The following is a 27,280-nucleotide window of genomic DNA, read 5'->3' on the forward strand; positions in this document are numbered from 1 at the left end:
GTAGTCATTTTGAAAAGTCTTTTATCAGAGTTATTCCTAAATATTTTAATGCTTCAGCTTCACACTGCAGGTTGTATTTGTCTTGCAGGTTCTTTAGGGCAGTAAAGTTTAGAGTCATAACCTGTGTTTTCGATATGTTGAGCTTATAGCCTGATAAATTTCCAAAATCAGCCAGCAATGACATCAATCCCATAAATGACTTTTCCAGATCCTCCAAATAAACCAGAACGTCATCCGCGAACAGTGCTACCTTCTGTTTGTTCCCTGCCACCTTTATTCCTTTGACAGCTTCACTCTGTCTTATTAATTGGCCTAACGGTGCATGTCCACTGCAGCGTTAAACATTGCGTGTCGACGCGTCGCTTCACGTCGCCTGGCTGCTTGGGGGCTTGTCAAAAAAAATATGTGGTGGGCGCTGGTGGGTGTTACGAAGTGCTGCTGAAAATGTGTTCCCGTTCATGCAACGTGTATAAATATAGGAGCATCACAATATACTTTGTCTAATAAGCTTGCAAAGGAGTGGAACAACCATAATAAAATTAACATTACTCTCCAAGTATAACTGACTTAATTTTTTTTAATTAACCCCTTAGTGCACATGCCAAATCTTGCCCATTTAGGGGGTACCCTATTTAAAGCTTTATAACTCCAGATGTGAACATCACAGAGACTTGAAAAATGGCTTAAATGAAGCAAGACATTTGTACAATATACAATACTAATGCAGATTAGTTTATATTCATAATTTTGGAATAAAGTGCCACAAATGCAATTGTCTAAACAAAAAATCAAAAATGAATTTGCACTTTTTTAGTTTGCAATGAAATACTGAGAGATTGCACATATACAGCAGGTTAAACTATACATGTGCTGGATCAAAAACTTCTTGACCACAAGTTCATAAAATCAAAGGGTGGATATGTAGAACTACTATAGATGTATGAAGCAAAGTATACCTAAGCAGTGTACCCAGCGTCTCCAAATCTATCCAAAATGTCTACATTATGCATTGCTGTGAATCACAACATATTCACGTATTTCACTACAAATCAACTGTTTTGACTCAAGAAAATCACTGTTGCATCATTTTCAAGTTGGAATTACAAGCTTTCAGTCCGTACAGTGGTCTAAAATATCTAGGGGTCCAGAAACATATCCAAAATCTCTCCAAAATTAAATAAAATGTTTTTTGTCCATTATAAAGCATATAAATGAGCCCCTTATGAAGGTTTAAGATGAAACATTGCTATCAGATTTTAAAAAATAATGCAAAAATATTGTCACACAATGCGGTACAGTACCTAAATGTACAATAATTAACCGTCCACCACGTTTTGGCAATGTTCCAACTCTCACGTCATCACTTGCATGCTTCACAAAAACTATTACACTACCATCCAACGCTTACATTACAGTGTGAAATATCCACATTATATAACACCACTAACCTATTTAAAGACACTCAATTTCAAAAACAACGTATATAACCAAAATATTTTGAGTAGTAATACTTACATAGCAATAATGAAATCTCATCTATGTTCAGTAGATGGGGACAGAGACAGTATCAATGATACTGTTCTATTCGCTTCTGTTTTGCTCCAGAAAACGATGTCAGCTAGGTCTATCAGTAAATCTATGGCTTAGCTATGTCCAGAAGTCCTCAAAAATAATAGTATTTTCCAAGAAATTACAAAAAATCGTTGACCACATTTTGTTAGGTGCAGTTACCAGAGTGAATGCGTAAGTGAATGGGATGCTAAGAATATTTTCGGTTATGCTGACCTATAAAACGCTATTCCAAAAGCAGAATTAGACATGTTATACATCGTTAGAAAGCTTGTACTCTCACCTACTGAATAAATGAATTGTCAATCAAGCCAGACTGTACTAAAAAGGGCGACGACGCCGTAAATAACAGGTGTGGCATTACGCACAGCTAATTTGGAAAGTCCCCAGGCATCACACATGCGCGTATATTTCCCAAACAGATTGTCCAAGACAATATATGACCACTCAGTCTCAAAAGGGACATCTCTATGCGCAAAGTCAATGGAAAGGTTGTATATTTATTCAATATTTAGTCCCAGATATTGACTGTAGAATGACATGGTATCATTTTTAAAAACTTTCTTGTTTATTTTGTTATTCAGTGAGCAGCGTTTTCACTGCTGTATAGGCATATCTTAGGGCTATTGTCGGGTTGATCTTGTTGCTATGACGGAATACGATTTTTTAGTGGTGAAAGAATATTTTTATGAATGCCAAGATAGACAATATTGTCCATTATGTCAAGGGTGGGGGATGTTTTCTAGATGAGACTGCAGGGAGGGGGTGCGTGATAAATGAATGACCAGAGCGACAATGGTGGCACTGCGAAACTCCGTATTCGGCATAGTTGTCGTGTATCGTCTACTAATAAACTAAAACAACGCGTTTATGTTTTTAACTCGTACCTTGGTTGCAGTAGCACTGAATGTCTGAGTTCAGTAATCTTGGCACGCCGGCGTGCCAACCACTAGGAGCTTTGCGCTAAGAGGTTAAGTTTTTGGGTTAGGGCTAGCGGAGTTAGTGCCATGTTAACAAGCTAGCTATCAATCGTATATCACACCGGATAATTCGCCGCCAATTTCAAATCCAGATAACTGTAGGAAATGAATGGGAGGCGTAAAGTCGCGCTGCTTTCGACGCTGCAGTGGACATGCACCGTAAGGGTTCAATAGATAAACCAGAGAGGGGAAATTGGGCAGCCCTGTCTTGTTCCTCTCTCCAAAACAAAAGAGTCAGAAAGGTCCTCGTTAATCTTAATCCGAGCTGTGGGTTTGTCATATAGGGTCTGAATTACTCTAATAAAACTGTCTTGAAAGCCAAATTTTCCCAATACTTTATACAAAAATACCCATTTAACTGAATTAAAGGCTTTCTCCACGTCTAATCCCACTATCATTGATTAGTTTTGTCCTCATTTATCTGTTCTAGTATATGTATATGGTCCTTCTTATGTTGTCCGAATTTAGTCTTTATTGGATAAATCCAGTCTGATCTAAACGGATGAGGTCAGGTAAGAGTTTTTCCAGTCTACGAGCTAAGACAGACGTAAATAATTTGTAATCCAAATTGAGAACACTGACAGGCTGATAACTGCCACATTCTTGATTGTTTTACCGTCCTTGGGAATAACTGAGATAATTGCCTCCATCCAAGAGGGTGGAATTTCTCCTTTCTGTAAGATCCAGTTAAATGTGTTAAGTAATAATGGAGATAATTATGGCTTTAAAGACTTGTTCCACTCTGTGGTAAAATCACCTGAGCCTGGGTATTTTCCGATCATTAATTTAGAGATGGCCGAATTCAATTATTTGGCGGAAACTGGTTGTACTTGATTTTAATTTTGTGAGCTTGTGAGTAAGGGTAGTTCTAAAGAGCTTAAAGTAACAATCTCAAAGATCTCCATTTCCAAAGATCTCCATTTCGTTGTCTTTGTCATTTCGACGACTGAAGACCCACCTCTTCAGGCTGCACCTCTCCCCATCCCTTCCCCCCCTGTAAATGACTAAACTTAGGGTTGTAACTAGGCAGCTGTTATAGTGTATAGTTGATGCCTGCAGGTCTTAACGACATCTTGATTGTTTATTTATTTGATATTGCCCATACATTGGGTGATTCCTTCTCTGTTAGATGTTAATCAGTTTAACCACCAGGGTCCAGGTTGAACAGACGTTGTTCCCTTGTAAAACCCTGCAGCCGGTATTTCTCTTTTTAGGTGGCGATTCAATTACTTGTTCGCTGGTTGTGGTTATACATTTGTGAGCTTGTTGGATTAAAGAGCTGTACTGCCAAAATGCCTGTATGTATGTATGGTAGCACTTGTGGCAATTAGCGGTAATTGCGGTGTGTTTTTGCACCTCACTTCCCAGAGATCCAAACAGTGTTGCCTGTGTGATGTCAGTTGGCACTTGGGCCACGCCTCCATAACAATTTGAGGTCACCCGTACAGTACACATGAAAGCGAAAAGGGAATGATGTTTTCTGGGACAGTAACTATAACACTTACTATATACTGAATAAAAAATGGTTGTTATAAAAGTAGCGTTATGTACATACTCATTCATTGTCTAACATTAAGCTAACTTATTCCGATCGTTATAATATATTGATGAACTTGATGGCAATGTAAATAACGGTAACGTTAGTTAACGACATTGCAACATTACAAGGTAGCGTTGAATTCGAGAGACGGTTTGTGAGGTCGGTAGCAGTCGGTAGTGTTAGCTAGCGGTTTTTCGAATTGTTAGCTGACATTAGATTATGTTAATTATATTAGCTAGCTAGCTAATGTAACTTTACCTGATATGAGAGATGGCTACTGTGCGCAATGTTATCTAAACTAATGTTGCCTTTCTTGACATGGTCCGGTAGCTAGCTCGCTAACAGAGAAAATAAATTAGCCTCGAAACGGTCCCGGTCCTTGTTTTCAAACCTAATGACGACCAACATGCAATCTGCAATTCCACCTGCGGACTACCCCAAAACAATGGCCCACAATTTAGGTAGAGTAGATTTCATATTTATAAATGTTAGCGGTACCTACCAGTCCAAGATAAAGGGAGCCACATCTGTATCTCCCCTCAGTCCCTTTTTTTTTTTTCAATGCTCTCCACCTTGGCAAAGCAACGCCTCTGGTTTTTCCTCGCTGATGATCGCTTTGCTTTTTTGTCTGTTTGCCTTCATCTGAATGTCGAATTTGTTTCTTTTTCTTTGGATTTACACTTGTTTTTGAAGTTTCATCATCTGTAGTCATTGATCTTTTCTTTGTTTGTTCGGTAACAGTTTACTCGCAGTCGCAACGCTAGCAGAGACTGGGGGAAAAAAACAGTACGCCGCTCACACAAGTGAGTTGAAGAGCGTGCCTATTGCGTTAGCTCCACCTACCCTCTCTGGTGGACCAACCACTGCTGGTTGATGGAAATGCGTCACTAACTGTGCGCTGCTTCTGATTTTTCTCGGGAATGTCGCCAAAGACACCCAGTTCATAATCATAAATTAATATAATAATAATAATATAAATTAATATAATAATAGGTTCAATCCCCATTGTGTTACCTAATTCGGCGATAGATAATGACTTAACAGACATTTGCTTAAATGAAAATCTTTGAGATTATTACTTTAAGAAAGTGTCGATATGGGTCTCATAAAAGGCCTGGGGTTGAGAATATAACGCCCGATAAAATGTTTCAAAACTCTCTTGAATTTTTCCTATTTTATTTTTGACAATTTTTGTTTTTGGGTTCTTTATTTTATAAATTTTATTTTCCACTTGTTTGCGTAACTTGTACGCTGGAAAATTTGCTGATTTGCTACTTCATAATACTTTTGTTTCAGGAAAATAAACTTTCTGGGTTTCCAGTATATATATATATATATATATAGTTGATTTCACTTTTATGAAAGTTTTTTTTATTTCCCGTTCCAAATTGGAATTTATTTCATTACTGTCAGCTAATTGTAGCTGTTTTAATTTTCCCTGAAGATCCGCCAATCTTTGCCCTTTAAGTTTCTTCATATATGTAGTCACGGAAATAATTTTCCCTCTCATTACATATAAATAGTTTTTGATGTCTCCCTTTAGTCTCTCCTTTATTTCTGGATTGTTGAGTATATTTGAATTTAATTTCCATAGTGTTTTCCTTGTTTTCCTTTCTAGAATTAGGGACATAGAAATCAGGCTCTGGTCTGACAGATCAATCGTCGTAATATTACAATCCTTTATCCTGAATCTATCTGCGCTATAAAAAAGTAGTCTATCCTTGAATAAACTGAATGCGGGAAAGAATAGTGTGTGTAGTCTCTACTAGTAGGGTGAGTTTCCCTCCATACATCAATAATGCCCAACTCTTCCATCAATGATTTCACTTTTCTAGTCAGAGGTCTATTCTGAATAATTGCTCCTGACGAATCTAGTGTAGGGTTTAGCCTGATGTTAAAGTCCCCCACGCAGATTACCACACCCTGATAGTTGACCATTAAGTCAAAGATGTGTCTGTAAAATAACCATTCACTTACCGGTGGAGCATAAACATTTAATAATGTCATCTCAGTCCCTTCTATTCTCCCTGTGATCTTGACAAATCTTCTACCTTCGTCCTTAGTCTCTGATATATGTTCTTAATTAAGTGTACTTGATATAAGAGTAGCAACTCCTCTCTTGTGGTCTGACTTATAAGAAGAAGAAAATACATGCCTAAAACCCAGCCTTTTTAATTTTGCATGTTCGGATTGACTCGTGTGTTTCTTGGAGGAAAGCTATCTATTGCCTTCTCTTTTTAAAATTTTGACAAAATCTTACTTCTCTTAATTAGATTCAAAACCCCATTGACATTAAAGGAAATTATTTTCACAGATCCACCTTACAATTTGTTCTTACTGAAGTAAAATGATCACTCTTCCCTTCTAGATAAATAGTAAGTATTCCCTTCTCAACAAAAAAACTAAATCATAAAACAGAACTAAGATAAGGAATGTTTTGAACATTGAACATTTTAACTTTTTTCCAGACTTCCAACAGTGAAGTTCTTTCACTGACCTGCCTCAACTCTGCGGGATAACCTTTATTTCCTACCTGGGTTAGAGGGCCCTCTGCTATGATAACAGCATGAAAACTTCCCTCTTTTTTATGTCTCGACCATGTCTCTATGATTTACACTGTTTAGTCTATTTTGTTTACTCTTTTCAGACAGTTTACTTCAGTTTTAAATTAGTCTATGTTCTCTGTATGTTCACATCTGAATACTTGCAGTTTTTCTTTGTAGCCTGGTACTCCATTGGCCCGAGTCATGCGCCGCCCCCGCATTGGTTGCAATGACCATCTCTGAATCCTCTCCAGAAGTGATCCCCGTTGTGTGATTACTTTTACCAGCAATCCCCGGTCCGCTAGGTCCGACGTTGCCTCCTCCACTGTTTCTTAGGTTCTCATCCCATCTTCATAGAAGACTCTCAGCCGAGCTGGATTCAGGGTCTTGAATCTTATATTGTTTTCCTTCAGGACCCTCCATGCCTCCACGTATTCCCTCCTTCTAACTAGGATTCCCGGAGCATAGTCGTGGTCAAGGCTGATTTTGCAGTTTTTCCACGTGAAGCCTTTCTTTTGCCATCCCAGTTTAAGCACTTCTTCCTTCATTCTGAAACTGAGGAATTTGACTAGAATCAATCTGGGCTGGGTGCTTGTCTGAGGTTGCGGTGCTAATGCCCGGTGAGCTCTTTCTATCTGTAGGTCCTTTGTGTCGAAATATCAAGGTTCTCTCTAAGCAGCTTCTCCACAAAGGGAATCACTGACCTGGGTCCGCCTTCAGATCCTTCGGGTACTCCGTATATCCTCACGTTTTCCGTCCTTGAGCGCCCCTCTTGCTCTGTTAGCTTCGACTGGAGCTGCTCTTGTATTTTTAGCATCTTTGCTAATGCCTCTTCCGCATTTTGCAGCCTCTCCTCATTCCCTACAGTCCTCGCTTAGGCTTCATCTAGCCTCAAATTATTTTTTGCAATTTCTCCTTTAATTTCTTCAAGCTGTTTTCTGTTGTCTTGCCTGAAATCACGTATCTCTCTGAGGATCAGTGTCAGGTTGACAGATTCTTCCTCGCCATCCATTTTGTCGCTGTCCTGGCTAGCTAGCATCCTCGAGTTGCTGCACCTCGTTGTTTTTCATCAGTATTCTCAGTTGTCTTTTTACTCCTATTCTTAGATGCCATCCTCGCCTCCTTTCTAAGTATAGTAAACGTAAACCAGTACACTTCTATTATTTTGACTTTGAGGCAGATTTCTTTCACTTTTGTTGAGAGACCTCTCCTTACGCTGTCATCCCTTAGTGACCCGGAACCGGAAGCCCGGTCACCCAATATTTTCATACAAAACCATATTTAGTTAAATCAGGTTATTAGAACCCACACCTGTACCCACACTGGACCTTCAAAGATAAGATTGGGGACCCCTGGTTTCTCAGGCACAAGACGAAAGCCTGAGAACCAAAAGGACAATGTCCTCTTTGTTCCTCACCTGTCATAGTAGTCACGGTGACCGCGGTGATCTCTGTCATTGCCATATTGCTCGTAAGGCCTCTTGCGGTAGTTTCCAGAACTCCTGTACGTGTCGGTGTGCGGCCGACGGTCACTGTAGTGATGATCCTTGTAACGGTGCTGATCATACGGATGATGCCGTTCTCCCTGCCAGGACTGGTTGCTGTTGCTGGGGTAACTGTATTTGCGCTCCCTCTGCCAATCCCCTCGATCTGGGTTTGAGTGACAGGGAAAGCTGAGTCCCAGCTACTGGCAAGCAATTTCATGGTATTTTTTTTGATGAATCGCTATCACTGACAAATTATAACTGCATCCACCTAGACTGGCACAAGTAGACATAATTCACTGTTCATTTGAATAACACATGACACATTTTGGACTATAATTCAAAAGTCAAAGATAAAAAGAACACCACTAACACTGATTCCTCAAATACAAAATTACTATATGTCTCCAACACCACATGTAAGAGTAACTAGAACATCATTTACAGTGGTCACTGGTTTCAGATGACGCTTCTGCCATGAGAGATCTTCCCGGCAGCGGCAAATTTGCATATATTTTCTTTGTATTTCTACAGGAACTACTTTTGTTTGCAAAACCACCACCAGGTGGCAAATGTGACCACTCAAAACCATATCTGGCAGTTAACACTTCAACTACTGTGGCACTCTCAAGCAAAGTACAACAGAAATGGTTATTCAAGGAACTTTGTGGTCAGAATGTGAAACTTAATAATAGTCAGATTATTCTGAGCAGTCTAAAGTCATCCATGTTTGTTTCACTTAGGATAGGGTAGAGTTTGTATAAATGTAGGCTAACGCATCATAAATGTAACACGGTAAATAACTTTTTGTTCACTGCTGCTAGTCGTCATTTGAGAATTGTATACGCACAATTCAGTCCTGTAGCATACCAAATGATTAATGGAAAAGAAACAGCATTTATCACACACATTTATTATAAGCACACACCAGATTGGTCTGCTTTGGCTATTTTGTTTTAAATTAGAATGTATTCAAGGCAAATTTCCTGTAGTCGTTCCTCTCCTGCCAGCATCTATTTCCTCGTTTATGGAATAGGGATATGGACAATTATTGAAATTACTGAATCATTTAAATAAACCATCATTGTTTAACATTTGAGTATTTGCTCATGGTTAAAGGGGAAATGAAGGAAGCAAGCGTAGATAATGTTGGTTCATTACCGCTGTCTCTACCTCGGCATTCCCCTGATTTGTTTCGTCTGATGTTTTTTTTTTTGAGGCATTTTTGAGAGAGACCGGCAAAGATGTGCGCAGACCATCTTGTGTACATAAGACCTGGAGATGGTAGGAGGGGCCAGGTGGTGAAGCCTAGGAAGTAACGGGGAAACAGTCTCTACTGTGCATACTTCAGGGCAAAAGCGCTTGCTGCTCATTTAAGTTAATGTAGAAATCCAAGCTGATTTAACAACCAAGGAAAACGTCATCTGTCCATTTTTTGTGATTATAAATTTCATTATCTGCAGCAGTTTCTGAAACAATGGTTGTTGTGGTCCAGAAGTCTTGGGAACATGTATCGTCAATTTATCCTCGGTAGCACTGTATCCTACAGTAGCTTACAGTGTGAATATAGTTTATTCCATTGTTATACAACAGCTTGGCTGAATACTCGATTCTGATTGGTCCAAGGGTGGGCATTATTTCTCAGTAAAGGGACACCTCGGCCTTTCAACAGTTATAAAATCAATGCGCTACAAAATCCAGCATTCTAAAGCAGTTTAAACAGCAACATTATTTCGCTTTTGAATTGTTTTCACATCCCCTCCTCTTTTCAATGTCCAATTTCACAACTGATGGCAACGTTGAAACACATTTCTAGTTAGGCTACTGTTGTTAGCTTTATTTACGGTTGCCAACCATCCCGCAAATTGGAATTGTCCCTTATTTGGACAGTAGAATAGGGGTTCCGCATTTAACTCATGACTACGGGACGAATTTTCATCCATATGTTTGTGAACGATTGCATTTATAGTAACCGCTGTTTTGAATACAATTCAATAGTTAGCTAGCCAGGATAACAAGCATGCCGTGAGACCATTCTGACCTAAAACCAAAAATTTTAAAATTGACAAGGTGACAAGTGACGGTGAACCTATCATAAAGCTAGCTGGCATTCAAAACACGTTTCAGAGGGTCTTAGAAAGACGTTATGTAGCCTATACACTGCGCGACCACACCATTTATAAAGCAAGACAGTGCTAGGGAGAAACCAAGCCCACGAGCTAAACCCACGCCCAAAGCAGAACTCATATCAGCTATCGAGACATTTTGAACTGACAAGCTGACCACAGAGCTCTGCAACAGATACATTGATCATCTCAATAAAGTGTTGCGCCGAGTTGTGGAATTGCGAGGTGGACCAACTGGAATGTAGCCTTTGTAATTTCATTGGAGCAAATTTCATCTCACTATCTATGGTCTGGTGTTGCTGTTTCAATATCATAAAAATCCTTTTTCCTCAAATATATTGGCTTGTGCAAATTTATCGTCAATTTATCCTCGGTAGCATCCTACAGTGTGAATATAGTTTATTCCACTGATAATGTTTGATCGTTCAGTTGCTAAATAGCCTGCCAGAGGAGAGACAGACACATTAACACATCCACATTCCACATCAACAGCTGGCTATTGTCAGGCAGTGGGGGTGTGAAGACAAGCCAAACTCCAGTAAACTGCCCTAAAATTTAAAGTTATCCTGTTAGACTTGGCCTATATTATTGAGTTTGTTTGTACGTTCACCAAACTCCTAAAAAAAATGAAAACGTTTTAATTAGTAGGCTAGCTGGCAAGTATTAACTATCACAAACAAGTATTAACTGAGCAGTCTCCATTTTCACCATAGCCTGAATTGTTTCTGATATAGCCTTGCTGCACGATTGGTGTGGTCATAGCCTTTGAGTTAGATTTCTGTAACGAAGTGTGATGTGCCAATACGCGCCTGTCCTAATATCCAAGCTCTGCCACTGGGCAGTGGTTAAAGAAAACATGTTTTCACGTGTATAGTGATTTTAAAAGGGTAATACCTCCCTTATCGCCTATATAACAAAAACGCTATATTTCAAAAATACAACTATTGGAATTGATCGAGCTGCGTACTTTATTTCAAGAAAACAGTTTTGCAACATAGACTATTGTTTTATAATATGCATGAAACTTGTTGTGGGAAGTAACAGCAGAAGTAATAAAAACACAGATTTTTAAATGTTTAACAACCACATATTTGTGTAAAATCCTATAGAAACATTTTTTATGTTCTATTTGCTCCAAATTTTTAAGAAAGCAAGTGAAATCTCCATTCACCCGGCAGGTTCCTTCTGTTTCGCAAATGAGAGGCGTAAATCGGACAGTCTGTCATCAAAGAAATTGATGAAGAGTGTTACATTAGGCCATCTATCAGTCATGGTTATTACGTAGGCTTAAGATCATGTCTGCAGTGTGGTATAAAGCATTTTAGTTTTACAAATGGGTGTTTTTTATTTTTTAATTACGGTGAAAGGATCTGTGTAGGCTACTTTTTTGGCCAACCCGTTTTCCGTTTCAGGAACAGAAATTGAAAAGCAAGAAATTAATTGGTGTTCGATATTCATTTTAAAACATAAATCGACAAAAGAGAATCCATTGGTTATTCGTGTTGCTTACTGATATTAAACATACAATTAGCTACATAAACTGAACTAGGACGGAGTGTGGCACAGTGGGTAAGGAACTGCGCTTGTAACCGAAAGGTCGCAGGTTCGATTCCCGGGTAAGGACACTGCCGTTGTACCCTTGAGCAAGGTACTTAAACTGCATTGCTTCAGATATTCCATTGTTAAAAGGATAAATGAAAGTGCATGTAACAAGTTGGGTATTCGTGATAAGCGTCTGATAAAACCTAAATTGTAAATGTAAATGTCAACTAGCTCTCGATTTTAAAGTTTATGGTATTATGTTCGGTTTTTATTATAACAAAAAGGTTCGATTTTTTTTTATAATTACCCATTTGACTTCGGTCTGTATTAAATCGTACTAAAGAAAACAGCTGTTATTTTCTGATAAGTTAGGTAATATGTTATATGTTAGGTAAGCTGTTATGCTATTTGAGTAGTATTTATGAAATTGTGAAAAATAAACGGTTTGTTTGCTGAAAAATTGCCAAAACGGGTTTGACATCCCTGTTAGGATCTTACAAGTTTTATGTTGCAAACTGTTGTAATAACTAAAAAAAAGAAAGTTACCAGATCCATAAAAATATTTGAATGGTTTCTATGCTGATACCAGCCCAATATCAGGTGGTATTAAGGCTTTATTTTTCCCAAGTACTAATGTCATCCTAAAGGAGTAACATGGTGGTTTTCACACTTTCTCGGTTTTATGTGCTATTTGCACAAGAGGCATTGAAGAAACATGATGAGTAAAGTATTAAATATGCGTTTTAAATTTATCATCCTATTTTCAGGCGGTTGAGAATGTTATCAACTTAGTGCGTCACGAGTACAGTAACCACTCCCCTTTCCACGCCCCGTAAAGAAATCTGACTGGACACACCGTCCTGCTACAAGTGTGCTGTGAAGTTTACGTAGCAAACAACAAGGCTGAATCCTTCTGACGTAATTTACATAGAAACTCAGATCGCATAGTTTCACTTACTGTGGCCAAGCGGAATCGGTAACGTTTCAGAAAATATATAATTTTAAAAGGTTTAATTCAATCTTCTACTGGGACTTGTGGGTGTTATTGAGGGTGTGAAAGAAAATTTCGGTGCAGCTTTTCAGATTTACAGTTCGATTGAGCAAGTATCATTCAAAGTACAGTTTTATGGGTTAGTGCTGTCCGATTGTGCTAGCCACTTCACATTAACCTTGTACGGCGATCAGTAAAGGCTAACAGCACAGCACCACTTAATTATTGTCACTTCTATCACCACTGTAATAAACTAAAAAAAAGGTGACAAACTACCTTTTCTGTGAGAAATGTATTGTCGAGCTCATGCGCATACACTGCTGGCGACATTCTAAAACTACGTTTTGCCATCCCTACAGTCAGTCAGATTGCTTTGATAGCTCATTCTAAATGGATAACTCGTGACCCATAGTTTGTGCCGCTGGCTTACAGGCAAGATAATGCAAATATTTGACTAACGTTAGGTTCACTTATTAGAGTGCCTTTTAAGGACTATTAGAGACAATCTCTGGTTGGTCATATTCATTTATAGCTAGCTAGCTAACGTTAGCTAGCTATGTAGTTTGCTTTCATAATGTAATGTTATCGATAACGTTAGCTAGCTAGTTTGCTTTCATAAGGACGTTATAGTTGTAGTTTTATCTTAACTTGGCTGGCTAGCTAGCTAGATATAAGTCAACGTCCTTAGCTGTGGATACTTTATATACTAAGTTAGCTAGCTTGTGAAAATTCAGTGTCCCAAGATAAGCGCGTATCATGGAGGTAGCTATGGTAACGGGGCACGGTCTGTCAATCATAGCTAACTGACAGTTCTCATTACCACGCCCAGACAGTTCGGGTGAACTTTTATAGTGGGGAATTTAGGCTTAGAAAAATACGTTTTAAAATACATTTAAATGACTGAAAAATAAAAAAATTATGCACATTTGTTTTGTTGTTGCCTAAAGACACCTGGCAAGTGTCACATTCAACCACCATGTTACTCCTTTAAAATCACAGAGCTAAGCTCATTTTAAGATTGCGAATCACCCCAAAATGCAACACAGCGTGACATCAAGTACAATGCAGAATAGTGAAAGCTGTCCTTATGAGGAAATATTACACTCTGCTGCCCTCTACTGTTAGAACCCCGCATCCATTTCCTTCTGGCCGGCAGAAGCAAATGCGTCATCTGAAACCAGTGACCACTGTAAGAGGTGCAGTGTTTGCCTAATGTGAACATCAGAATAAATTGTATTCTGCACAGGAAGTTATTTTTGTCCTGTGCGTCTCAATCCAAAAATGGCTAAACTAGATTTTGCTCATGTTCATCAGAATTTTCTGTTCTCTCACCCACCATCATTGCTAAAGTGTCTTTTGTTGGACTGGTTGTAGGGCTCCCTGTGGTGGGCATGGGGGGTTGGCTGTGTTGGGTGGGACAGGGGCGGGAGGGGCTTTTGGGAGGGCTGGGAGTCCCGGCTGGAACCCGATGGCTCAGGCCTGAAGGACTTCTTCCTGCTGGAGGACTCCACCTTCTTCTTCTGCTCTTTCTAATGCATGCAGAGCAGAGAGGAAGAATCTGAAGGGAATCTTGGATTTGATGGATATACTGAAGGTGCCAGACATACTGAACATAGATATACTGATTATTCTGCATATATGAAATAATGACAAATTGAATACCCTGGATATACTGTATATGGATATACCAAATATGCCGGATATATTTAATTTATTGGATATGGTGTATATGGTGTATATGTTACATGCTGATGTGCAACATGACGAAGTATGATAAGCTAAATTTAGTGAATATCAGGCAAATATGTCAAACAATTTCACAAGTTGAATTTGTTGAATATAATGAACAGTTTAAATATGTTCATCACAACAGTTGATTATACAACAGCTCAGCTGATTTGAATACTTACTACGCTGTTACCAACTCTAATCTTATGTGAGAGCACTTAGGTGCATGTCTTTGTAAGTGGATCTGAATAAGAGTATTTTCTAAATTAATAATGCAGTGTAAAAGAGTTAGCCCATGTCTTTTAAAAGACCTGAGATATAGAAGACTTTTTGCACAAAGGAGTTAGCCTCTCACCTCTTCCTCCTGTGATCGCTTCTTCTGTGCCATCTTATACAGTTTGTGGAGTTTTCTGGCCCCAAACTCAGTGAACTTTGACACAAAAATCCATAGGTTTCTGCCAAACAGAGGGAAAAGCCAATCAGTGACATGCCATCACAGAGACAGCCAATCAGTGACACACCCCTATAGAGGGGGCAGTCAAGACAGGCACCACTTGTGAGCAATGCTATGGTGTTAACATGATGAGTGTTAGCGTGTGATGTGTGCTGTGTACCTGCGCCACATCTTGACGTGCTCAGGGTCACTGTAGGCCTTGAGGCACTCTGTGATGCGGTCTCCAATCTTCAGCAGGCAGGTGCGCGTGTGCTGCAGCTGCTCCTGCACTGACAGACCCTCATCCGGCTTATCCAACTGCTTCAGAGCCTTCTTCACTGGCCTCATCCTCTCCTTACACTGGGGAGAACACACGGGGTTATTATTACACACAGACACACTCTCTTCTTAGACTGAGACGAGAACACATGAAAATCCTTATCATACACACAGACACATAGAGGATGATTAGTCTGGTTTGTTGAGAAATGTGCATTTTGAATCCGCTTATCGAATCCTGAAAATGTATTTTTAATGGCATTCACACGGTGCTTTTACTCAACTGCCAGGACCTGTAGCACTCACTTCAACATCACTGGTTATGCAGTGTGTAACGACGCGCCTCTAGAGCAGTGTTGCCAGTGTTGAGCTATTTTTCAAATTGTAGTGCAGGGAAAAAGGGCTTTGGGCGGTTTGTCATTATGTTGTTGGCTCTCTAAAATTTACTATTACGTAGACCACTGTGTCTTTTATCTTATAACACAGGACAGCCTATTGAGCGTGTAAGAGATGAAAAAGCCTAGGTGGTTTAGGCTACATTGTTTGATAACTTTGAAATAGGCTAGAAACGAGTAGTTTCTATGAACTATGGTGCTGAAACTAAACCTGCTATATGTGTGTGTGAGTATGCACGCGAGTGTTTGTCCTCCCCAATCCTGCATAAAGTCATGAGAACATTCACGTTCATCAAGGAGAAAATGAGCATGAGAATATACGCTGGTTTGTGTATATTATTTTTCTCTAGAGTGGTCTGGTTTGAGGCTGTGATTGGCTGGGTTCACCGTTTTCAAATCTGGTAATACTGCAGAAGAGCCTATACAATACGGACCGGAGAAAATGCTCAACTGTGTGGCTAAGTTTCACAATAAGTCCTAGGGATACAGTAAAATGTAATCACTGCATGAAAATAATCTCATGCAAGTGAGGAAGTACTTCAAGCACAGCAAAGCATGGCATAATAAAGCATAAAGAATGCACCATTTTCAATGTCCCCAGTCACAGTCATAATGCCACAGAATCAGCTAATGCTAATTTTTCGGCATCCAATTCAGGTTAAAATATAAATAAATAAATAAACCGCGAATATCCAAGTTACCCATGTTAAGACGGAAATAGAGTACAACTATTCTCTATTAAATGAATGTCGTCGAGTACTGACCAGGTTTATTGGGATGGGATAACAATCCTTTTCAGCAGTTGTAAATGTTTGTGTTCAGCATTCATTAAAACGAGAGGACACTTGTTTATCTTTCTTTACTTAATTTTACTTTTTAACCAAAATATCACTGTTTTATGGTAGCCTAAATCTGCTGAAAATAAAGGTGATTTTGCGTACAACACATTTTGGTTTCTTTTTGTACTCAAACAATATGGCAAGAATCAGAAACAGGATTTGATAAGCAGAATCAAATTGGTATGCAAAATCGATTAAATCTAAACGATTAGGCCTAATGATTAGCCAGCAGTGAGTAATGTGATGTGATTGGTCAGGGCAGTGACTCACAATGCTGAAGGTCTCTTGGTCGAGCTCATCGTCTTCCTCTCCGATGGGAACAGGCTCGCTTCCTGCAGTGATGTGAACTGGGCCCTGCTGTTTCTTCCCCCGAGCCCCTGCTTTGGCCTGCACAACACCACAGTAATAATACATTAACAACAATGCCACAGCATGTTAATATCCAATTAGTAATAACACAGGGATTCCACATTAATACACTGCCAACATGCTACACATTTTAACAACATTCTAATAACACATCAATATGAAAACCACATCAGCTGCACATACCTTTTCCTTTTTTGGCTTGGAATGCTTTTTGTCTTTCTCTCCCTCTTTCTCTTTCTTGGGAGTTCCCTGTTTCTCCTTGTTCTCTTTATTATCCTTCTTTTTCTGTCGCTTCTTGCTTGGGCTCTTCTCCCCTCCTTCATCCTGGTACGAAAATGGAAATTAAGTAAAGCATCTTCTGTATTGTACAGGAAAGTTTAGTGTCTCACAGAAGGGAAGTGCTGCATTTGCGTATCACAGAGAGGGCGAGCACTGCACTGGTGTTTTAAAGAGACACAATGTTGGCATTTCACAGAAAGTGCTAGCAAAACACCAGTGTTTCTAGAAAGTGCTAGTGTCGCACTGCTGTTTCATAAAGGTGACTAGCATAGCGTTTTCTGTGCAGGTGAAGCAGTAGCCTCTGTGAGCTGAACGCACCTTAACTTCTCCTTCCTCTGACGGTACGTCTGAGAGCCGCGGAGAGGAAATGTCATTGCCATGCTCGTCTTTGGGAGCTTTATTTTCCTTCTTCACCCGAGGCTTCCTCTTCTTCACTTTGGTCTGAGTCAAACACAGGACAGAGAGATCATTTATCATAACACCATTGTTGCCATCATTATCATCTTTCATCTGTATGTTATTAGCATATAAAAGAGAACATTATTCACTGAGGAAAAAAATGAAATTTCAAATAAAATGCTTATCACTGTTTAGAGCTCACTATACACAATTACTGTGGATGTACAACAAAAACCCTTCATGATTTCAAACAAGCAACACAACACTGCTCAGAGTTCACCATACACACTTCCACCATCTTTGAAAATACACCACTACTCATTTACTTTATTTATTTTACCTTTATTTAACAAGAGCCGCATTTCCACCGCAGGAACTTTACCCCGGAACTAGGAACCTTTTGAGGAACTCAGTGCGTTTCGACCACAGGAACTAGGGTCTAAATTTAGTTCCGGGGGCTTTATTTTACCCCCAAAAAAGTTCCTGCTCGGGGGGTAGTACTTTCCGAAAGTACCGGAACCTTTGGGGTGGGGTGCAAGCGTTGAAAATTTCTGATTGGTCGACTACTTGCAGTGTTTTATTTCAACCGCCATGTTTAAAAATATGCAGCCGCAAACCGATTTATTCTCATAACTTCAAATCAAACTTGTATGTTATGCGGCGCAGTAGCCTAGTTTTGGTTATAGCCTGCCAACGTCTTGGAATTATAATGTGTGCTCTTCTGTTCTTTTCTTGCTTTAGTATTCGTTTTATAAAATGCTAAGCATTCGTGCTGGGACAGCATATTACGTACCAAAACATTCAAACTGATTAATTCGGTTGCTGAATATTATCTTCCGGATTTTCTTTGTTAGCCCGTTGTAATTGACTCAAAACGTTTGATACAGTTATGTGAGGTATGTGGTAGTTCTGCGTAATTCACATTAGTGATACAGTAAAAGCAAACTGGGAATCACCTTCCGCACTTTTTGTCAGGGTAAAATAAGAGGTTAATTCTAGTAATCGTCCCTTTAGCTTTTTCAGACTGCCGTAATTTTACTCTGCCATTCTTCAAATCCACAAAAAGACCAGGAAGACTATGGACTAATTTATGGTGCATGGTTCGCATCTGGAGGGCACACTTCGCTGCTCGGCTAGCAGTAACTTCGAAGGAAAGCAAACGGTGGCTGTACCACTGCTAATTTAAATTTTCACGCAAGTCCAAGTTTTCGTTCTATTCTTGTCATTTTGCGATTAGCCTATATGGAATTGACGATGAGAAAGTAATCAAACAGCAAATTGTTTACAACGTGTGCATGTTTTCTGCTGTTGTTGCCAGTTAGCCTATATTGGAAATGTGAATGCATTCTGTCGCTTCGGATGTCAAGACATGAAAGCGAATGTTCGCATAAAAACATAATGAATGTGTTTGAGAGGATATATAAAACAGTTACAATCTGACTATTGGCCTGTTATATCCTATTTGTTGCATAACGGTCCAAGTTCAACTACCAACGACAGTTTTGCTTGACAGCAGTAAAATATGCCCAAACGGCTGCAGAAGAATATTTCAATTCCATGTGATTAAATCGATAAAAATCAATAAATACAAAAGTAACCATATATAGTCATTGTTGGTAACCCGTTGTATATAAGTGGAATAAACCCCTCCGGGCTGTCCCGGTTATTAGAAAATAATGTAGGCTACTTCGGTGGTAGTATGGGGTTACAGAAGAAATCATAGGACAGATGGAAATAGGAAAGATCTAATCTTTATTCCTGCTCTATCCTCTCCCCTCCTCGACTTTTCCATTTCCTTAGGGGACACCGTAGTGACATCATCACCCTGCGCCAAGAATCTCGGAGTGATGATGGACAACAGGCTGTCCCTCTCCAACAACATTGCAGCAGTAACCCGGGCATGCAGATTTTTCCTATACAACATCCGCAGAATCCGCCCCTTTCTCACCACCTACTCAACCCAGCTCCTGGTCCAAGCAATGGTTCTATCCCGCCTGGACTACTGCAACTCTCTTCTGGCTGGACTACCGGCATCTGCCACCAGACCCCTGCAGCTCATTCAGAATGCTGCGGCTCGTCTGGTCTTCAACCTCCCCAGACACTCCCACGTAACTCCCCTGCTCACTACCCTCCACTGGCTGCCTGTTATAGCTCGCATCAAATTTAAAACATTGGTCCTAGCATACCAGGCAGTCAAGGGATCAGCCCCAACATACCTCCACAAGATATTCAAACCCTACATGCCAGCCAGATCCCTCCGTTCTGCTACCTCAGGACGCCTAGCACCTCCCCCTCTTCGCACCTGCACTTCCAGAACACGTCTCCTGTCTGTTCGATGGTGGAATGACCTCCCTGTGGAGGTCAGAACAGCTGAGACTGTGACCCATTTCAAACGACGACTGAAGACCCACCTCTTCAGGCTGCACCTCTCCCCATCCCTCCCTTCCCCCCTGTAAATGACTAAACTTAGGGTTGTAACTAGGCAGCTGTTTCATAGGTGACTTAAGCCGCGTTTCCACCAAAATTACCCGGAACTTTCAGTCCCAGGAACTACTTTACCAGGAACTAAAAGGTTCCTTCAGCCAATGGTTGTCTGCGTTTCCACCGGGGTCTAAAGTACCGCGAAGATTAGGCAAATTAGCCCACTGACGTTGTCGTCGGTCCATCTGTCATATGATTTCTTCTGTAACGCCATACTACCACCGTAGCCTACATTATTTTCTAATAACCGGGACAGCCCGAAGGGGTTTATTCCACTTATATACAACGGGTTACCAACAATGACTATATATGGTTACTTTTGTATTTATTGATTTTCATATATCCTCTCAAACACATTCATTAACAGCAGAAAACATGCACACGTTGTAAACAATTTGGTGTTTTATTACTTTCTCGTCGTCAATTCCATATAGACTAATCGCAAAATGACAAGAATAGAACGAAAACTCGGACTTGCGTGAAAATGTAAATTAGTAGTGGTACAGCCACCGTTTGCTTTCCTTCGAAGTTACTGCTAGCCGAGCAGCGAAGTGTGCCCTCCAGATGCGAACCATGCACCATAAATGAGTCCATAGTCTTCCTGGTCTTTTCGTGGAATTGAAAAATGGCAGTAAAATTGAGTAAAATTACGGCAGTCTGAAAAAGCTAAAGGGAAGATTACTAGAATTAACCTGTTATTTTACCCGGATAAAAAGTGCGGAAGGTGATTTCCAGTTTGCTTGTACTGTATCACCAATGTTAATTATGCAGAACTACCGCATACCTCACATAACTGTATCAAACGTTTTGAGTCAATTACAACGGGCTAACAAAGAAAATCCGGAAGAAAATATTCAGCAACCGAATTAATCCGTTTGAATGTTTTGGTAGCCTACGTAATATGCTGTCCCAGCACGAATGCTTAGCATTTTATAAAACGAATACTAAAGCAAGAAAAGAACAGAAGAGCACACGTTATAATTCCAAGACGTTGACAGGCTATAACCAAAAGTATGCTACTGCGCCGCATAACATACAAGTTTGATTTGAAGTTATTATGAAAATAAATTGGTTTGCCGCTGCATATTTTCAAACATGGCGGATAATGGCGGAAAATAAATACAACACAAATGCTACGAGTACTCGACCAATCAGAAATGTTCAGCGCTGCAAGCTCCACCCAAAAGGTTCCTGTACTTTTGGAAAGTACTACCCCCCGAGCAGGAACGTTTTGGGGGGTAAAACAAAGCCCCCAGAACTAAGTTTAGACCCTAGTTCCTGCGGTGGAAACGCACTGAGTTCCTCAAAAGGTTCCTAGTTCCGGGGTATAGTTCCTGCGGTGGAAACGCGGCTTTAGGCGCATCAACTGTCTTGACGACTACTTGTATTTTTATTTATTTTTCCATAGATTGCGTTGTTGCCGTTCTCGTTGTTAGTGTTAATCAGTTTAACCATCAGGGTCCAAGTTGAACTATGCGGTTGTTCCCTGTACTTGGACCGGTACTTCTCTCTAGGGGTTTCGTCATACTTGTTCCTGGTTATGGTTATACACTTTGTTGTACGTCGCTCTGGATAAGAGCGTCTGCCAAATGCCTGTAATGTAATGTAAAGATGGACCGACGACAACGTCGCTTTTTCATACATCAGTGGGCTAATTTGCCTAATCTTCCCGGGACTTTAGACCGCGGTGGAAACGCAGACAACGATGGGCTGAAGGAACCTTTTAGTTCCTTGAAAAGTAGTTCCTGGTACCTTTTGTGGAAACGCGGCTAAGGTCAGTAAACTGTAAATTATTCTCTATGATTGTGATAATCTGGTGATTCAGAGGATTGTGAAGCCAATCAATTGTGGGGACGAGGTTAGGTTGCCGGTTTTGGAAGAACAATGCTGGGGGAGACGCCACTTCACTTTCGAGAAGTGCCACGGAACCTAATCACCACAGTGAGTCAGGACCTAAGTTTAATATCTAGTCTGAAGGCTGGTTAATGAGTGATGCAGTGACCTCCTCTGCGGGTTTTACGACGTCCTTGCTTTCCAGCTCCTTCTTCAACAGTTTGAGGAGGTAATCTGTTCTCGACTGCAGCTGTTTGGCTTGAGGCTTCTTGCCCGGGTCGTCTGGAAGAATCTGCACAGAAATGACAACAGGCAAATTAACTGCAGATGCACCAAAATCCAGTCTGAAATTAAAGCCAAATGATACTCAATCAGCCTGTGATTCACTAAGACCACAGCCCTGTGCAAGAACACCTACACGGCTTACAGATTTCACATCATTCACTTCCACACCTGGACATTCATTTAAAACAATTTGGATGACACAGCCAAAATAAATTCTATGACCGCAAGCTCCACCTTACATTCATACCTACAACCCTTCTAGATAAAAACCACTTTTCCACATGGCAGACCTAAAAATCCCAAAAGGATTCATCATTCGGGTCTCCCATGACATTTGGAGGATAAATGCAGGATTTTAAAAAGAATTATTTTCTACTGCAAAAAAATTCCTATGAAATTAGAAGAATTTCCCGATGGAATCTGGGGACAGTGGAATGGAAGGTGCAGTTTTTCCCCCCAAAATATCTTGGGAAGACACCACTCTGAAGTCAATGAAGGCAGATACTCTTCATACTGAATACCAGTGAGCAGTGAACATAGATTAAGCCAGCCTGTGAGGAATGGCAGCTCACTGCCTTGTACAAGATTTGATATCCCAACAAAAACTAGCAAGCTAGAAATATGTATCTCAATAAAAACACATTTTTAACATACAAAAATGCCAAGCTAAGTTTACAATGCACTGTCTATAAGACATTAATTAAAACCAACAAAATCTAGGCCTGTTGCTACAAGTACTAATATCAAAATAAGGCCAAGTTACAACAAAAAATATTGGGTAGCTTGGCAAAAATTAAACAAGTTCCATTCCAAAGCAAGCTACCCAGTGTTTCCTCTATTATTTCATTTAACGTTCCCTGTGTTTTTTCATCTTACCATCTGAAGAGAATGTGGTCTATGGCAAGCCCCTTTAACATTTATTAACTTCGCTTGACTATCCCTAATTACGTTTTAGATATCTACAAATGCATTATGACTAGTAATAATTACCATATGTCATAGTGATAATTCAAGATAGCGGCTATTAAAATTGGACAAGTGAAAACAATAATTAAAAATATCTGCAAATACATTTTGACTAGTCAAAATACATTTTAAGATATCTATAATGACATCACAAACATCGTCATTCGACTCGTCACACATCCATCCATCCATTATCTATACCCGCTTATCCTGAGCACGGTCGCGGGGGTGTTGGAGCCTATCCCAGCGTGCACTGGGCGAGAGGCAGGAATACACCCTGGACAGGGCGGCAACCTATCGCAAGGCACACACACCATTCACTCACACACTCATACCTTTGGGCAATTTAGAGTTTCCAATTAGCCTACCTGCATGTCTTTGGACTCTGGGAGGAAACCGAAGTACCCAATAATTAAAATATCTGTAATGTAGTTTTGACTAGTCAAATTGATATTTTCAGATATCCAAGTAAGAATTATTTCCAGTCAAATCTGCTGTGCCTGATGTGACTCTGATACAAGGCTGTGCAATGGATTATGGGTCTTTATGCTTACTGTTTAAACTAGACTTAATGGATAACTGATACTTTATGAGAATTGTACTTTATCTGACCTGTGTACATTAGTTGTTCCAACAAGCTTCGACATGCACTTAATGCATGTCGCTTTGGGTAAAAGGGTTTGGCAGATAAAATATAATGTAAATGTAATGTTTTGCAAACCCGATGATCAATTTTGGTTGAAGAAATGGCAGTGGCTGTACTCAAACAAAATGTAAGAAAGTGCCATGAAGTGGAAAGAGAAAGCAAAAACAGTCGTGTTTTAGCAGACAGTAAATTGTCTGTACAGTTAACAGTTCCTTTCACGCACGGGCCGCAGTATTGAAAGCCCTGTCAAAGGCACTCAGGTTAGGTTGATCCGACACTGCATTAGTAGAATGACGACCTTCTTACAAGGAGCACATCTATAACTGCAGGAAGTACTCTGCTCATCCATTGTTTCTAATAAAAGCTGAGAATCGGGATTTTAACTACATGTGAATTACTGGATTACAAATATAAGGAGCACAGAGCCAAATCAATAAAAAATATTAGTCCTAAATATTAGGGAGTTCACTATATTTTAATAAATTATTAAAATAATGAGAAGGACAGGCACAAAACCTATTTGTATTAGGATCTGGGCAACATTCCATGACCGTTTATAGACTGGCTCTGAAGCGGTCTAGAGGAGTCTGGGACCCTGCCTGCTCACCTTGTTGCCCAGTTTGAGATCCGGGTCAGTTTTGATCAGGTCCCAGTTGCCATAGCCATGCTCGTACACACCCAGGAGCAACTGCGTGTCATCCTCCACCTCCCAGTCCACGTCGAAGTGCGGTAACTTCACACGACAGGTCAGCAGGAACCTGGGCAGGGAAAAGGACACAGGGATATGCCCCTTTCATACAGCCATCCAATTCCATTCTGTCGCTCAACATTGGAGAGCACCGACGGGAGGGTATTTCATGGTGGCCTTTAAAACGATCAACATGAACATGTAGCTGGGAATTCATCTGACATGAATTGTCCGATTTCATTTTCTCATTTCTGATGCTGATGATTGTTAGGAAAACATGACAAAAAATGCATTGCGTTGCATTACATTACATTTATTTGGCGGATGCTTTTATCCAAAGTGCGAAGGTCACTGGAATATCTACCAATCCAGTATGCATATGCCAGGTAACCGTAGCACAAACAGTATGGCAATACAGGGTGATACTGGGTAACTATGGTATTAGCAGTATGTCAATACTGAGTAGTGGTGATGTTAACAGTATGCTTAACTTGCATAGCAGTGGTGGAATGAGTTATGCTAATGATGAGCAATAGTGACATTACTCACATTATTCTAATGGTGGGTAGTGGTGACATTAGTGTTATGTTAACAGAAGGCAGAGCTCATCTGAATGGTATGTTATGGGTATATCATACATCATCATGGGTATATATCATGGGTAACAGTGATGCAGTATGTAAATGGTGGGTGGCGATATCAGTAGTAAACTAATGCTGAGTGTAGCGGTGAAATTGGCTGTATGCCAACAGAGGTAGTGATCATATCAGCAGTATGCCAATTCTGTGTATAGGCAATATTTGCAGTACATTAGGTGGGGGAGAGGTTATTTACTTGCTCCTCTCTGCAGGGTTGGAGGGGATGGCTTTGTGCAAGGGTTCAAATTCCTCCTCATGTTGGATGATGGATTTAGCGTTGACCTGCACCCCCGAAATCTTTATGTTAATCCCTCTGCGTTTCCCAGGACCCTTTGCTGCAGGGAAAATGGAGGACAGGGAATCAGGGTGTCAGGGAATTGGGCAAACTGAATTCAGACTCTAACTGAAACTGTTCTGAAGCATAGCACACCTCTTGCGGGCGACAGATGATACAAGTCCACTAGTTCTCTCACTCTGACCATCTTACTCTTCTCATACTCACCATTTCCTTTAATCTCACCCATTTCTCAGTGTCTGTTTGTAACTTCTCATTTTTGCTCACTGTTCACATCTCAAATCCCCTTTTCTTTCCCTTCATCCCTCTCCCACTCACCCTTTCTCTTTTGCTCTTTCTCTTTGTCCTTCTCTCTCACTCCATTCATCTCCTCTTTCCCTCCCTTTCCCCCATCCCTCCCTCTCACTTTCACAGGGGTTGTCTTTCAGGTGTTCCTCATGTTCCTGTACAGCAGTGACACAGCTGCTATGAACCAGCTCTCCCAGCCTCTTCAGGTCTGCGACAGACTTATCCACCAGCTCAGCGTCACGGGCTATGCCCTCCAACCTGAGGATAGACACACTTGCATCTTAACGTACACTTATACACACATAGTGTATTCACATACATGCACACATATGAACATGTGCAAACACTTGCACACTTTAATACACAAGCCACGTTTACACAAACCCTTATTAATATGCACTTGCACGCACATACACGCATAAGCTCACACACACGCACAAACGGGAACTCATGCAAGGACATAGACTCAGACATAGATACCACACTGAGTTTTCAGTAAGGCTGGCATAGTGGCCAGGTTATAGCTGCCTCTTACCTCTCAAGTGGAGCTCCAAACTTCTTGTAAGCCTTTATGAACCTGAGGAAGAGCGATATTTCATAAAGCAAATGGTTCATTTATTTATTTATTTTTACACATCTCATCCTTTGGTAATACAAATATACAAGGTATATACCATTACAAAAAACATTTCCTCTGAAACTTTGTATTCAACCTTCTGGTTGAGAAAACCATGTCACAAATGTAATGTAAATGGGTGAATACATCCAGGATAACTACATCCCCATCATTCCATAAGACTTACTGCTCTCAGGCTCTCTGAACTTGCTGAAGGAAAGATGAAGTTGAAGTACAAATTCATTCAAATATTTCTGCTGGCATTAAGGGTGGGGATGCATTTATTCTAAAACCAAATTTGCATGGCGGGTCTACTAATTTGTTTCAGTTATATACTGGGCTGATAAAAAAGATAGGATGTTTTAATTTCTTGGTAAATTTGCCCTTAAAACATACACTACAGCGCACCAGTATGCTATAATACAGTTGTGTGGAATGGCCCCATAGTGTACACATGCAGTGAAGGTAGGTAGTGCTCACCTTCGGATTTCTGCATCGGTGAATCCCTCTACATTGTTCTTGCGTGCTCGTGGTCGGCCCCGCCTCTTCGGCCTCTTATCATCGTCACTGTCGTCCGTCTCACTCTCTGATCCAGAGGACCTGTTCTTCAGCTTGGAACCCACATCACTGTCACTGTCATTGGCTTGAGCCTGAGATAGTCATAACATCAGCCAACAGTCAGCTACAGCTGCATATCACTCTGAAGGGTACATGTGTGTCTTATGGTGACATTTTGTGTGAACTGGACATGAAATTCTAACATTAGACTTTCTTGAGAATTTCCCAGCTACAAGTCCCTAAGCAGAGAAGATACAGTGGCAAGAAAAAGTAAAAACCCTTTGGAATTACCTGCATTTATGTATAAATTTGTCTTAAAATATGGTCTGATCTTCACCTGAGTTACAATAATGAACAAACACAATCCGTTTTAACTAATAACACACAAATTATTGTACTGTTCTTGTCCATATTGAACGCATCATTCAAACATTCAGTGTAGGTTGGAAAAAGTATGTGAACCCCTAGACTTTAACAAAAGCTAATTGGAG

The 27,280-nt window shown here is 40.2% G+C and overlaps 1 protein-coding gene across 1 annotated transcript in view; it reads right to left on the reverse strand.

Moving 5' to 3' along the window:
* Positions 1 to 26,890, reverse strand: part of LOC135254978 (chromodomain-helicase-DNA-binding protein 2-like) — a gene marked incomplete at its 5' end in the record, with an annotated part of 32,760 nt that extends 5,870 nt beyond the window's left edge. The window contains 13 exons of the mRNA XM_064335633.1: positions 8,050 to 8,281; positions 14,111 to 14,303; positions 14,858 to 14,957; positions 15,117 to 15,295; positions 16,719 to 16,835; positions 17,001 to 17,141; positions 17,415 to 17,537; positions 21,979 to 22,101; positions 24,314 to 24,464; positions 25,229 to 25,367; positions 25,734 to 25,873; positions 26,151 to 26,192; positions 26,712 to 26,890. Coding sequence (XP_064191703.1) covers positions 8,050 to 8,281; positions 14,111 to 14,303; positions 14,858 to 14,957; positions 15,117 to 15,295; positions 16,719 to 16,835; positions 17,001 to 17,141; positions 17,415 to 17,537; positions 21,979 to 22,101; positions 24,314 to 24,464; positions 25,229 to 25,367; positions 25,734 to 25,873; positions 26,151 to 26,192; positions 26,712 to 26,890 — 1,859 coding nt within the window. The remainder of the gene's footprint in view (positions 1 to 8,049; positions 8,282 to 14,110; positions 14,304 to 14,857; positions 14,958 to 15,116; positions 15,296 to 16,718; positions 16,836 to 17,000; positions 17,142 to 17,414; positions 17,538 to 21,978; positions 22,102 to 24,313; positions 24,465 to 25,228; positions 25,368 to 25,733; positions 25,874 to 26,150; positions 26,193 to 26,711) is intronic.
* Between the last annotated feature and the right edge of the window lie 390 nt (positions 26,891 to 27,280).

This window comes from Anguilla rostrata, chromosome 5 (assembly GCF_018555375.3).
Source record: "Anguilla rostrata isolate EN2019 chromosome 5, ASM1855537v3, whole genome shotgun sequence".
Classification (NCBI taxonomy): domain Eukaryota; kingdom Metazoa; phylum Chordata; class Actinopteri; order Anguilliformes; family Anguillidae; genus Anguilla; species Anguilla rostrata.